Raw genomic sequence first — 14,730 nt, forward strand, 5'->3', positions numbered from 1 at the left:
CTTCTTTCTCTTAAATCTCTTAATGCCCCCACCAGATCATTTCTCCGAGCGTGGACACACATACAGTTGAATTAGCATGAGCCAGGCAGTGCAAACTCCGTGAGAAATGGGGAGGTGGGAGCAAGTGCCCATGGCAGGAGGTTTTTAAACTGGTTTTGCTTGTACTGGATTCATGGTGCAGATGAAGCCCCCTAAGCGAGCCAACAGATCATCTGAATCCCACAGTACTCTAAAGTGCTGGATATTCAAATACGCAATTTGCAATCGATTAGCGATTTGTAATTTACTGAAATCCCTGTCAGTTTGGGGGGCCTTTGTTTCCATTGGTCTTTTGTGAGCTGGTGCTTTTATGGTCTTCACCCAGGGCCAAAATTCACTGAAGTTACTCATACAAAGGTCCTGTCAACCTAAGAGATTTCTGGGAATAAGGCCATTGGGATTTGGCCACTGTTCAGTAATTTACTAATGCCATTAACTGACAGTGGGTCTCCATTAAGAATGAACTAGTGAGGGTCTATTTTAGTACAAGACAATGTTGTAGTGAAAAAGAGAAAAGATGTAACAAAGACATCGATGAAGATCTACTGTTACCCACTGTAACGGTTTGATTGCGACTAATGTTAGCAACAGTTTTGTTATTACACTGGTTTCTGGAATCATCTAATGCTTTGGGATTTGCCCTTTCATTTTAAAATTAAGCTTTTAATTCTCTGCTGAACAGAGGAATATGAAATACAACATACCTTAACCAATAAAAGTTCAAAACCCAGAAGTAATAAAAATAATCACTACTATTTTAAAATCTGATTATCCTTCATCTTATCACATGCTTCTGGTTGTTTGGCTCATGCCTTTTGAATACCTGGGACTGGCAGAACTGGAGATCTGAACTAAATAAGCAAGATTATATCTTCACTTTTATCTATACAGCTCCACTGAGAACAGTAGACAGATCTTTAGCTGCTGCAAATGAGATTAGACCCTTTATGTCAATGGGTCTAAGCCAGTTTACACTGATATATGGCTAAAGAGGGTGCAAGTGGTGACAGAATATTTTACCTTGTATTTAGTTAGTTCTATTCTATTTACACCAAATAAAACCTGGAAAACTCTTCAACAGAAATGTGAACACCAGGATTCACTCCGGGAATGAATGTAACAATGTCATGAAGAAAATGAAGAAGAATCAGAGGTTGTGGACCAGGTTTTGCTACTTCAGCATTGCAATGTCCTAGGGGAAGTAAAAGCCAAATTCATCTGCTAAGGTCTTCAGCATATCTATCTGCAAAAAGCATTTTACCGATGAAAAGATCTGATCTTGAAGTTAGGGCAAACTCCACTGATTTCACTGCTTGCCACATACTATAATAAATTATAATATAATGATCCCAGTATATCAAAATGAAAACCTCTTCTGGGAAGAAACATTCAATTCTAAACCTCTTAGTGAGGAACTTTAGTTCATAACTTTCTGGCATGGAAAAAAAGCTGTCTTTTCATAGAAAAATGTTTCTGTCTGTCAATTAAGACAAATTTACAAATCCATGACTTCCACTTTAAGTGGGGGAAAAAGAAACACTTAGCAGTTTAAAGACTTCAGAGATGAAGGAGCTTTCTAGTGTCAAACTGGTGAAGTTTAGTATTTATAGGAAATTCACATGCCTCTAATTACTCTAAACTCAGTTCCCAAGTAAAATATGCCATCTGGAAGATATTAGAGTCATTTACAACTTGTTCACCTCCCTATTTCACTGCAAAATCTTACCTCTTGCCAACTTTCCAGTGTTCTTCACAAAACAAAATGCAGTCTAATTTTTACTGGTTGTTTCATAGTTACTTTATCTACACCGAGCCAGCTTAAGAAAGTGGAAAAAACATAATTTTTTTAAAAGTAATTTTCCTATTACTCACTATACCTCAAGCTTTTTATTCTTTCATATGGACATTTCAGGTGTGAGGGTTATGCCTAGGCTTAGTTTGGTATTTAGTCACTAATTTGACATGGTTAGATTTGGAAAGATATTCTAGGTGATGAGAGAGAGAAAAAAGAAGGCACAAGCAGTCATCTTGCATAAGAGTAGGCTCTTGGAAGCCAAACAAAAAATTAGTTCCAAAACCTAATTTATACAGTTTTGGTTTTGTTTTTATGACCTCCCAAGAGACCCCCATCAGTCAGAAAACTTCTTGTTAGTTGAGCAACTTCATCCTGCTATGCCAATCTGTTTATAAGTGAAGCTTTGCAACATTCCTCTGAGGTAAAGTTGTCATTCTCATTTTACATATATGGAGACAGAAGAGAGAGCCTGAGTGCCAACAGTCTCCCAGAAATTTTGCAAACAGCAAGGAACAAAGCTTAGATAGCCAGATACCATGTTTTAAATATAAGAGCCCAGTCTAGCTCCTCCTGAAATAACGGAAAGATTCCTAACGGCTTCTGTGGATTTCAAATAAAGCTTCTTAATAGAGGCTCGAAACTTGGAAGTTTTCTTAAGTCATAGAATGGAGAAGGGGCTGCAAAGTCTTGCACAGTCTCACAAATACATTTGTGTGATTTCTGTAGAACTAGACTAAATTACTTGCATACAGAGACTCATGCATATATACATACTCTACGCTGCTGCAAGGCATCAAACACTATCTGCACGCCTCTATATCCATTAAACATTGTTTTCATGAGCCTAACTAGTTTTATGATTTGTGGCTGGATTAGTGCTGTTAGCATGTACTGCTAGATTCACTAAAAAGCCTGCTTAATTGGTAAATTGTAGAAGCTTCAGGTTTGCTCCCTCAAATGCCCAAAGAACAGAGAGAGGGTTGTATCAAATGAAGATCAGAATTGTTCACATTTTCTTTTTCTTTCCATGAAAGTAGAAAAGAAATGCTTTAAGGTGATGGCAACCCTGTAGTACTCCATTTGGGAGTTTTGAACTGCTGATTAATTTGTAATTATCCTGTTGGGATCTATGCAGTATATTAATCATAACCTTAGGAACTTGACTTTTAAAAGTATTAGGTAGATGTTAGCTTTTCACAGAAACTGTGAAAGTTCAGAACATAAAATAAGTTCCACGCTTTTGAAACTCAAATATTTGTCCCTTGTGGGCTGTCTACAACCTACCTCAGCAACACCCATAATTAATGAAACTAAAAGAGGCTAAAGGAGAAAGGAAATTGCAGGCATACATATCAGCTTTAGAACACAAGTTATGGCAATTTTCCTCCATGGCAACCATGTCCTGAAGCTCTGTAAATGCAGTAAAATGAGAGGTATTTTCATTTATTTTCAGTTAGGAACTATATTAAGAGAATATCAAGGATGCAGCTTTAGGCACTTGGAACTCAATATTTCTCAATGTTGTTCCCTTTTTTCTGATTTCTGCACCACATTCGCTTTGGGCAGACCATTGGCCAAGCGAAAAGTCCACTGTGGGATTAGTGTCTTCACATATCTAGGCTGTATTGATATAAATGATTTCTGTGGGTCTTCCTTGGCTGATAGTGTGACACAGGTAAATGAGAGGATTGATTTTTGCTGAGACTATCTCTAAAACCCGTATATAGACACACAACTAGGCGTACATACAAACAAGTGGAGTTAGAGGAAAAATACAGCTTTGTTGTTGACACTTTTGACTTGTGCGTGTTTAATCAAGTACATGTATTAGAGCTTTTCCTGTGGTCTTTTAAGGGGGGAAGGGAGGCAGACTCTCATAAGCTATCACCAAAGAAAAAAGATTTTGCATTACATAAAGGAGATCAAAACTTTCGAGACTTTTCTGGATTGAAAACAGAGTCCTAAAGTGTGTGAAATGTGTGGCATTATTAGCTAAATATTGCCATAATGCTGAGGAGACCTTTGGCAGGCTGTTGTAACACTTAAAGATGAAACCCATGTCTCTTTACTTCTTTCATATAATACAAACTTGAAAAGGCAAAGTGCCTGGCCATAGCATCTAGGAGCGGTCTCTGGCACAGGGGGCACACAAAGCTGAATAAGAAGCATTTCTAGCTCAGAGATCAACCCACTTACAATGTCTGCGTGTTTCCTGGCAGGCTGTTATCTCAGCACAAAATCGTTTGGTTGTGTATGTTGCCACTTTAACAAAAAACCCATAAGCAGCATGAGTTGTACGCATAGGCGGCGACTTTAAAGAAGCCCTGGCTTTCTGAAATCTAAACAATATTTCACAAGAGCAGTGCAAGGAACATTTACTCCTGGACAGTGCTTTCAAATTTCAGCCTTCTGATCTTAGAAAGTGTGGTTGAAGAGCTGCCTGAAAAAGTCCCACGGTTCTTCGTCTTCTGTTTTGCAATGGGGACATGTATGCACATATGTGTGCATATCTCTGTGTGCGTATTTTTATATTCTTTGTACAAAAAAAGAACTGAATCATTTTAGCTGTCTCTTTCCAAAGTTCATTCTCAAGCAGAGGAGCAGCCTGGGAAACTTTCAGCCTGGAAGATGTGCATTTCAAAACAACCAACGCACATAAGAACAGGGAAGCAGAGTGGAAACCTCTGTCTGTGTGAATTTAACTATAGCAATTGCTACCAATACTTTTCTATCAATTTGTTGTCCAATTTCAGAACCGACATTATGAATAAAACTTCTACTGCTCATTTAGTGTGTTTCCTTATAGGTGTAGTCAGGTTTTGTGCACACCAGTGTGTCGATCCAGTTAGTATAGACCTCCCCATGAGTTTCTGCTCTTGAAATCTACATTAGGAAATTCGATAGCATCCTCAGCATCATTTCCTTATAAAGTATGTGAATACTTAAAATTTATTGCAAGCAGATCACTATTTCTCTTAAACTTAGCTTAGAACAGAGTTACAGGACATTGGTTTAAATAATAGAGCTCACAGTTAAACTGTACCAATTTGAAACATCAGTATATAAAAGTTTGTCCCATTGAGCAATTTTATTACCATTTTATTGTGTGTATCATTGAACTAAAAAGTATATATAACTTCAATGAATGTATTTATATTATGATAAAATATACCATAGATGTTTAAAGCTGCTAATCCTGAAGTTAGTTCATTTGTATCCTGTATCAGAGAGAATGTCAGTTTTTATGAGTTTTGTGACCTTATGATTTATATGGGTCTTGAGAAATAACTATGTGTTTAGAATGGAGGAAAACAGTGGCCAATAAACATTCCCAGTAGCCTAAAAACAGGAACAGCTTGTTAGCTGGGGTCAGCCATATGACCCAGCACCAGTGAAACTGCATTGTTATAGCTGGGGCATGGGGCAAGCCAGCCATACAAAGAAAACCCACCCCAGTGATCCACCTCTCATAAAAATGTCTTTCTTAGAAAGAGAGGCATGTGATAATGACTTACAGGAAGGAAAATGTGCACAGCAGATCAGCATCATCCCTGGTACAAATTTACAGAATTTAGTGGAGTTGTATCAGAGGTGCATTGGCCTATGCTATTTTAAAAAGGAAAACTAAGTTGAAAACCTGCCAGAATTCACAAGTGCCTGCTGAAGAATTTTGCATAGTTTTCTTCTGGTACTAAATACTTGTGAAAGCAAGCAGGGTAATGAACATGCTCACAACACAAACACACACAGAGCTCATGGGCTTCATTAATTGGGACCATACTGCATACATGCGTGCCAGCTCAAATCCCCAGCAGAAGCGGCACAACTGTCAAGGCAGTATTCATTAGATGGGACCAACTTTGCTTCTTTCCGCTTCCTTTTGCTCCCTCATCAGTGCCACTTCTTGAGATATACTCTATTAATCTTGTGAACATTTGGACATGTACTCGGTGAAGGCTGAATCTTGGTTGGAGCCACGTGGCTGTGAGACAACCCCTGTCTTTGGAACCTGGGCAGTGCAAAACCTAAGTCGAGACTAACACCCTCACAAAGAAATTGCTGCTTCTGAGGTCAGCAGTGATGTTCTCCTAGAAGCACTCTCTCCCATCCTTGTCCTGGCTGCTGTGACAGCTGGGATCCAGAAAAACACAGCCTTCAGGAAAGGGCTGTTACTGGGTCTGAGAAAGCATGGGATAATGATGTTGATTTGGCTTCTGCATTTCATGAGTCAGGCTACTGGCCTTGCTTTCTTCTCAGGGAAATGGACAGTGTGACATGGAGCTATAATATGTATTACCTGAAATATCAAGGAGACCTGTAGTAAGCCAATGAATTAAAACAATAATGGTGGTGCAACTTCTTTCCTTTTGTTACCCGTAAGGGAGTGGTGCTCTAAGTCTTCATTAATCAATTAAAATAAATAAGCCTTGAAAGGCAATAAACCATTACACAGCTGAGGAAAACACTTACTCTGCAATTAAATGGATAAAATCCTGATTTGATGGCTTTTGTCTTGTTTACACTTCTAGTCAGGTATCTATTAATGCTTTTTACTTTTGTTTGTCTACTTAGTAGTGATAAGCATACAAGAACAACCTGTATTAAGACTCTGTGATATTAAGCATTGATTCTTTCCTCTCCTTCACTCACAGCAAGCAGCACACTAACCCAGACAGACAAGCCGTGAAATATATTTGGGCCGGACTCTCTTGTACGTGCAGGGAATCTGAGCAAGATAACGCCATGCTTTCCTCTGCGGTTTAATAATGCAAAAGACAGGCTTTCATGCACTGGGGAGAACAAGGTTTGTTTGCCTTTTGCATTCTTAAAGGTATAAATTGCCCTAAACAGTAGTAGGAAGTCTGGGAAGGAAATGAGATAATGCCCCATCCCTTTCCTCACTTCGAGCCCCCTGGGCTGGCTCACAGAGCCGTCTGGCTTGCACAGAAGGAATCAGAGACTCCTTTTGGCAGCGTAGTCTGCATCCTCCAGCTGCAAACCCTCCCCGTGCTGTGCCTGAGGTGGTGCAGCTCCCGGGGTACGCGGCAGCTCGCAAGGTGCGCTTCTGGAGCTGCCCTCCCTCCGCCAGCGGTACAGCCAAGCACGGTCGCCTTGTAGCGCGTTAAGGAAAGGGAAGCCTGCAGTTTTCCTCTCTCGGTGCTAAGATTGCCAACCGATCAACATCCCTCCCAGCCCTGAGCCAGATGATACATGCACTGTGTTCATCCCCTACTCTGAATAAAATGCTTGGTACCTGGCAGGGGGACGATCTGTAGTTGGGGGAGTCTCAAACTTTTTGTCAAAAGCACTTGTTCTTCCTCAAACTTAAACATTATTTTAATAACTTTCAAATACAAACCCTTCCTGTTTGAACAGCTAACCTGTTCCATGCTGCTGAGCCTAGGTGTCAGCACATAGTCCCCTTTAAAATTTTACAACGTAACATAACCTCATTTTGTTACATTGTAAACATTTCCAAGATACAGGATCCTGTTTTTTATTACAGGGGTGAAATGGTAACAATGCCCCCTCTTTCCTGAAACATGCAGAAAAACCCTTTAACAAATTAAACGTACACATTCCTCATTAGCTTTAACCTAAATTTGGTCTCGCGGGCACTGTAAAGCCAGTCCTTCTTTCTCTCTCTCTGAACAAAGGGATGTTGAGAGGCTAACAGACAACTGGAGAGGCAAAATCCTGCCTGACTCACAGCACCAACGCACGTCGAGATGAACACGTTCCTGAAACAGCTCCAGTGAATTGAATTTTCATGTATTTGGCATACAACAGCCCGTATTTCAGCTTTCCCTCAATTACTGCATATTTCTCCTCAAACAAACACCATGAAGTGTCCTCTGCCCTTGCATGATTGCCACACACCCAGTGTAGGAACCAGACCAGCCAGACAACTTTGAGAAATATTTCAAATCTTTGTCCCTTCCCCCATGAAAATTCCACATGGGAATTCACAAAAATCAGAATTAGCAAAGGCATAAGAGAGAAACTGATGAAGGACTGTCTTTTTTTCCCCCATAGGGATAAGGATCATGGAAGAGCCTCTCATGCCGGCAGCAAAAGGTTATATCAGCTGGAAAGAACCTGAGTAAGGTTTCTATGCAACCTTATGCTCTGGGAAAATAACAGTGTTGCTGGTTAATGGTGCTGCTCAGAGCAGTGATAAACTCTACCAAAAATTGCTATTCTTGCATTTGGAGATGTGATTACAACACAGGGACACATGTCTGAACTATTTTTATTTAACTGGCTGAGGTACTAATAATGTCATAGACTCTGTTCAGCGCTGAATGTTCCCACCAGGGACAATAAAACCTATGCCATCACAGCTTTGCCACTAACTGGGTAAGGATTTGGCACCATTATGGATGCTGCAGTCATGTCTTTGCAGCGCAGATGCAGGTGTCCAAGATGCGGCAGGTTGGAAGCTGGGAGTCATTCCGCTTTTGCGAGAGTTGCGGGCCAGGAAGGCAGGAGTGTTGGAAGGGAATCAGGCAGGACTGCCATGCTGCCCAGGAGCTGCCTGTTTAGTCATCTGCAAACTTTCCATGTCATTACTGCTCACACAGTAGCTAACAGGGCCATAAAGTCAGGAGATTAAAGAGAGAGTTGAGATTTCATGTTCCAAATGCAAGCCAATGTGAGCCTAGGTAGCCCACAGTACGATGGGGCTTAGGTCATTTTGGCAGATGGGAGATGATGGGAGAAAGTGGGCAGAGACAGGACTGAAAGGCTGCAAGCACAGGCTCTGTTCCTTTGCCATCGCTACTCAATGAAGCCAAGTGCCAGCTAACTTCCCCGTGCCTCAGTTTCTCAGCCTGGAAAATCAGGTATTGATATTTCCCTGAAAGACTTTGAAGGCATTGGGTAAACTGAGGTGGCTACAATACTAGTGACACTGTCATGAATTTTGTGATTTAGTATGTCTTTTGTAAATAGATATATTTAGTTGACAGCTCTGCATTCTTGTTGCTAACCTTTTTAGCTTTGATTTAAATTTTTTACCTTTGCAGATGGATAATGAACAAGAAGGACAAAGAGACTTAAAATAACTACGTATTTTTTGTGAGCCTCCATTTCAAAATGTTCATTGAAATATGGCATTTTGCTACTCTTGTCACTACATCAAACCTCATTCCACTAAGCACATTATAACAAGCAATAACATTTCTTTATGACGCAGAAGTACTCATGGATGTTGTCTTGTCTAGATGTGCAGGGATTTACACAATTAATACTCAAAAGTATTAATAAGCCTTCTGCATAAATCCCTAGTTGTGGAAAGAGGCTACCGTGTATCCGTAAGCTCCTTAAGATGGGTACTTACAAGGAGTCTGAAGAACAAAGGATTTGGGGGAGAGTCTGTTTTTAAGCAGAAATGATTGTCTGACATCTGAGGGACTTAGAATTACTTGGAATTACCCTGTGCTGAGCACCCTGCTACTCTGGAGAACTGTTTATCTGAGGGAGACACTCCGTTGTGTCGTGGCAGAGTGCCCCAGCAGGTTATCCACACTTACTTCACTCCTGACTAAATATACTGGGCAAATGGATTCAAAGGATTTCTTCTTTGAAGAGGAGTATTTCCTGTACCTGAGCTCAGGTGTGAGATGTTGGCCACCTTTCTCCCAGAGTTTCTAAATAATTACAGCGATTATAATACTTCAGTCAGTAAAACAGAATAGGAAACAAGGAGATGTGCTACCTCCTTCATAATCCTGGCAGTATTTTGTATTCAAATCTCAGCTGATTATGCTTTTTCACCCTTTGATAATCAGCATACAATCCAGTAATTGTACCGCGGGGTGGAGTCTTTTCACATAAAGTTATTGCAAAAACTGTCTCGTTGCATAAAAGCCTTAGCCAAATTGTATACAGGATAGATTACATACACACCATGAAGCTGTCAAAACATTGTGATTTGATTAATGAGGCTGTTAATTTTCCAACTTGTCTCCCATACAGATCTCGAGCCTCTTCAGTCACATCAAGACTTGTGAGGTTAACGATATTCCCTGCCAGCCTTAGCATGAGTCTGTCACATTCTAAACGACTCTCCCCCCGTTTGCCATGAAGGAACTGTCTTAGATACCTGGGGCAACACCAGAGGAAGCGAGCATATTAGCAAACACTTCACTATGGCAAGTCATTCTGAATGCGAAATGCCTTTCATCCAGTATGACCAGTGCCCTTTACACCCAGAACTTAAGTTTGCTCCTCTCCAACATGCATTTCGTCTCCTGATGCTTTTTAATCCTTAAGGATGCAAGTCCCGCTCACTTGAATTTTGCAGCCCCCTGCCCACCTACCTTAAGCCAACACACTTTGTGAGAAGAAAATCAGGGAGTTCTATAAGGTAAGTGAAACTGGCTTCATGTGAATTGAATCCTAAAAATAGCCCATCCTGTTTTCCTTAACCTGCAAGATCTGTGTTATTCTGTAAAAGAATCCCAAAGGCATTAATGTAAGTAAGGAAGACAGAACGGTGCAGAGATCTTCTTTTCCCTCATTTCAGCCCACTCCTCATACACACAGACTGACAGACATGCAAATCCACAATTAGGCGGCATGGTGAAAACCGCTTTTAAGTGTGATCATTAATCATGGGTATATTGATGACCTTTTATTTGTATTTCTTTCATTTTAAGCACATCAGTCATGGCTAATTGGTGCTTTATTAAATCAGTACTATCCACTACTCACATGATTTAGAAACATGAATTAGTAAGCTAGAGAAGTTTAGTATTCAGCCAGTCTCATACTCATGCCATATGCTTCACCTTACAAAATCTGAGATAAAAATGACAGCATCAAAAATTGGTATGTACATGACATTTTAAGAATTAGACTGTACAGCCCTGCTTTTGCTGACGTCAGTGAGACGACTCGTGCACAAGGGTTTAGCAGCATAGAGGTTGCACACAGAGCTTAGGAGAAAGGTTTTACTGTTCTGCAGTATGACATCAGGTTGGGACAGCATCTATCTTTCTGCAATAAAGCCAACATAAATAACAAGAAAAAAAAATCTTATATGGCTTTAATGATTTCAATTGTTGGAAATGCAAAAAAGCCTTTTAGCATATGTATGTGAATTAGAAATGTGCAATTCTTAAAGTTGAATCACTTAGCGGAATTACAGATAAACCTTCTTATATTCCCTAAGTGCTTATCAGCCTCACCAAAGACAGGTTTCTGTTTTTCCGTCAAATTAGTTTTATTTCAGTCAATACTGGTTAAGAACCTGTTACAAATCCTCCAGCTTCTACAGGATTCAAATACCTTTGAATATTACATTGGTTTACAAGCACATGTTTTCAAATGTTGTCCAAAGCAATGCTGGAAAGCAGAAATACAATTTCTACATGCAATTTGCACCAGCCTGTCAAAAACAGCATAAAAGGGAGCGAAGAAAACAGGCTACGTAATATGTTTTGCTATTGTTAAAAACAAGAGGCCATCTCACCTAATAATTTAAATAAGATCCTGTTGCCTGACATTTTTAAAGCCTTTTGATCTCTTTCTTCTGCTCCCCTGGGTTGTGGCTCTGTAGGGTGCAGTAGACAGAAAGCTATGGATTAAATTTCGTGTTGCCTATGCCCGCTTTGCCAAAACCCCTGTTAGTGGGCAAAATAAATGTTTGCTTTTATGAAGCACCACTCCACTGGAGATGGTGGAGAACAACCTTTACTAAAGCTTTTTACACACGGGCCAATCTATAAAACTGCCAAGTTCAAATTTTCTGTTATTATCAAGGCAATACTTCTTTGGCCCTTTGTTAAGGTGATTTACCAATTTTGTTGGCACAAATTAGGGACTGAGATTTAACGTCCTGATTTTGAAAATGAATTTAACACAGGCTGCACCCCCAAAATAATGCAGAAGTAATGCATTTGTTTTGCAATTTGCTGCACTTGGATATAATGCTAGGAAATGACAAACTTTATCTTTCCAGAGCAAAGACAGAAAGAAAGATACGTTATTATCGCTGGTTCAGTGCAAGCGGATAAGCCTGAACAATCTGAAGATAAAAACCTTAGCAGAATATTTAGAACTTCAGCCACACACCTAGCTTATGCATTTTCTCACTGAATGCAATGTTAACACGTTCATTAACTTTGATAGAGGAAGAGATCGGTTAAAAACCTAGAAATATTAAACTATAACAAGAAATTTGAGAAAATAAATATGAAAGAGGCATAAGTAAGCATAGAGATCGGAGCAGACTTTTTCACTGTTACAAGCCAATTAGTTTTGAAAGAATTCCATGAACCATTACTACGGCCCCTTAAATTTCCAGTGGGTCAGATTTAGCGTAGGAGATTGTAAACTGCTTTGTGGCAAACAGCTCAAAGTATTTGCATTCAATTTACATTTAGAATATGTAACACAAGCTGAGAAGAGGCTGGAAAAGTCCTTTCAGAGCGCTCCATTTTATCTGTACACAGGCATTAACTCACAGCGTGTCTGCGAGATTCGCAGGCTCGTTTGGTTTGGCAGAGACCCTCTAGCGGAGCCTGGCGCCCCTCCCCCTGTTCAAAGAGAAATGCTTATTAATTATTCTCCAAACCAGCTCTGATAGAAAAGTGTCACTTCTAGCCTTGACTGTCTCCCTTGACAGCCTGCTACTTTGCTTAAGTGATCTCGCAGTTACAACATTTTTCATAATATTTAACCTAAATTTTCCTTGCTGCAGATTAATCCCACTCCTTCTCTTATCAAGTACGATAGCTTCACGGCTCGCAGACAGTATTTCTAACATGAAACAGGGATCCAAGCGAGGGCTCTTTCTTAGAGTACGTGATGTCAAACTGACCTTTGACTCTCACACTTTAAATACATCTCTGGGCATCCTGTGCAAAAGAAAACAGACACCACTTGTTTCCTAAAGATTTTACAACTGGCTCGGGCTAATTAATCAGTCTCCAGCACACGCGGCTCTGCGCTTACCTGTCTGGAGGAAGTGCAGATCACAGGAGCAAAGCACGGTTTCTCAGATCTATCGGTCACCAGGTACTTCATTAATTACTGAGCAGACAAAGGGAAATCTGTTCATGGCTGCTTCTTCCCCTCTGCTACTGTGCAGCAATCTCGTTACCCATTTGGATATTTCATTATATGCAAAAGTAGATTTTGGTTCCACGGCCTATTTCGATTCCTGGTGTAGTTTAGCCAAAGCCAGTGAAATTCCAGTAGGAACAATTTGGCCCACTGTGTTTAAATATTTAACCATCTGCACAAAACCCACAAAAGAGACGCCCAAACCAAAACCACTCATTTACATAATAAGGATGTGAACCTACTACAGCCATGTGAAACTATCATTTTTCACATGCGCTTGTGAATCTTTTCCCAGGCTTTTGCAGAGGGAGGGGCAATCTGAGGGTTGGGATATATGAAGTGCAGAGAAATGTGTGGGTGGGGAAAAATGAGGGGTTTAATTTTTCTTTCCATTTTATTCTTTAAGAAGTATGCAGCAATTACTTCTGTATTTTAAAGGAATGGCAAAAATACCCAGAGGTTATAGATTGATGCTTTTCCTTAATGTTTATACAAATATAAATACACAGCTAAAATAAATACAGAAGTAAATGGAATACACCCACCTCTACAATTACAAAATCACTTTCCCATGGGGAAATTTCATCGTATCCCCATCTGTTAGAACTTGGATTGTGCCATGAACCATTATGACTTATATCCCTTAATTATTTTGTATCATATGAAGTGTAATTGTGGATATCCCACGTCTTCATTGCGAATCCTTCATTTTCTTTCATAAAGCTACCTATGTTCTTGGCCTAGTTCTGTGTTGTGGAAATGAATTCCCAGGGTTAATTAGGTGTAACAGAGTAAGCCACGGTCCTGATCCCACAGTCTCTGCATAAGTTGAATTCTCCCAGAAATAACAGCACTTTTTTCCAGGCTGAGAAGAAAAGAAAAGATAAAAACATGCCCATGACAGTCTGCCACACGTCTGAGACCAGGAGCTCCAAGGGAGCTGCGCAGCAGCCATCTTGTGCACAGGACCATGGCAGACACCTCACCCAACAGGGCAACCCAAAAACCTACACTCTGCAGTCACACTGTCCTCTCTGGCATTTGGTGAAACTCCACCAACTTTGGTAGCAGAGGACATGGCAGTATGCAGGTTCTGCTGGTGGAGCCAAATATTCTCAGGAGGAGAAAAAGTGTTACCAGTTGAAGCATCTCAGCTCTTAAAGAGCAATTTGAAATCTGCAATGTTCAGGTGCTTCTCACAGAGCTTTTCTGGTCCTGCTTGCAGGACCTGTGTGGTGTTCTGTCCTGCTGCTCCAGCTTTGCCAAAGACACGGCTCTATTAATTTAAGTGGATGCAATTTAACCCGCTGAGGCCTAGCCCCAGGCAAGTCCTCCTTAGTACACCTATAAACATGTACCAGTAGGTATATTTAATAGCTGCTTTTATACCTTGCAGCTGAGATGTGGTTTCAAGTGTTCCTCTTCCAGTGAAGAATGTGGAATTTTTAAGTTGTGGTGGTTTGACAAAACTTGTATAAGACCAGAAATCACAAACCTCCCTGTGCATCCTACGAGCAACCGCACACCCTGCTTCCAAAGTTTGTGCATTGGACTCCTAAGAGCAAAGGGAATCTATACCTTTGGGTAGTATCCCTAAAAGGAATAGTGCTTGTGATATTACCAGCTGATAAAAATAACAGTTTTGTGATTTCAACTTGAAAACGTGGATTTTGTTGTTTTTCTAACAGCACTATTTCATGACTTTGAACTAATGCCTGCTTTACAGCTGTACCCGTTTTTGCATCCTGTGTAGCTGCTTTGTCCTCTTGGTCAGAAAAGAGGCTTATTATGGCAGATATGAAAATATCATCAAAGTATTTTCA

General features: G+C 40.3%; 1 protein-coding gene and 1 long non-coding RNA gene across 2 annotated transcripts in view; one reads left to right on the forward strand and one right to left on the reverse strand.

The window, feature by feature from the left end:
• The window catches only part of NRP1 (neuropilin 1), an 82,983-nt gene extending 70,280 nt beyond the window's left edge, over positions 1-12,703 (reverse strand). Inside the window, exon 1 of the mRNA XM_035902433.1 lies at positions 12,663-12,703. Within this exon, the coding sequence (XP_035758326.1) occupies positions 12,663-12,688 (26 nt within the window). The 5' untranslated portion in view covers positions 12,689-12,703. The remainder of the gene's footprint in view (positions 1-12,662) is intronic.
• LOC118453118 overlaps positions 1-14,730 on the forward strand; it is a 43,260-nt gene that overhangs the window by 5,703 nt on the left and 22,827 nt on the right. The window contains exon 2 of the long non-coding RNA XR_004843068.1: positions 9,352-9,354. This is a non-coding gene — a long non-coding RNA (uncharacterized LOC118453118). The remainder of the gene's footprint in view (positions 1-9,351; positions 9,355-14,730) is intronic.

This window comes from Egretta garzetta, unplaced genomic scaffold, assembly GCF_000687185.1.
Source record: "Egretta garzetta isolate BGI_Z169 unplaced genomic scaffold, ASM68718v1 scaffold369, whole genome shotgun sequence".
NCBI lineage: Eukaryota > Metazoa > Chordata > Aves > Pelecaniformes > Ardeidae > Egretta > Egretta garzetta.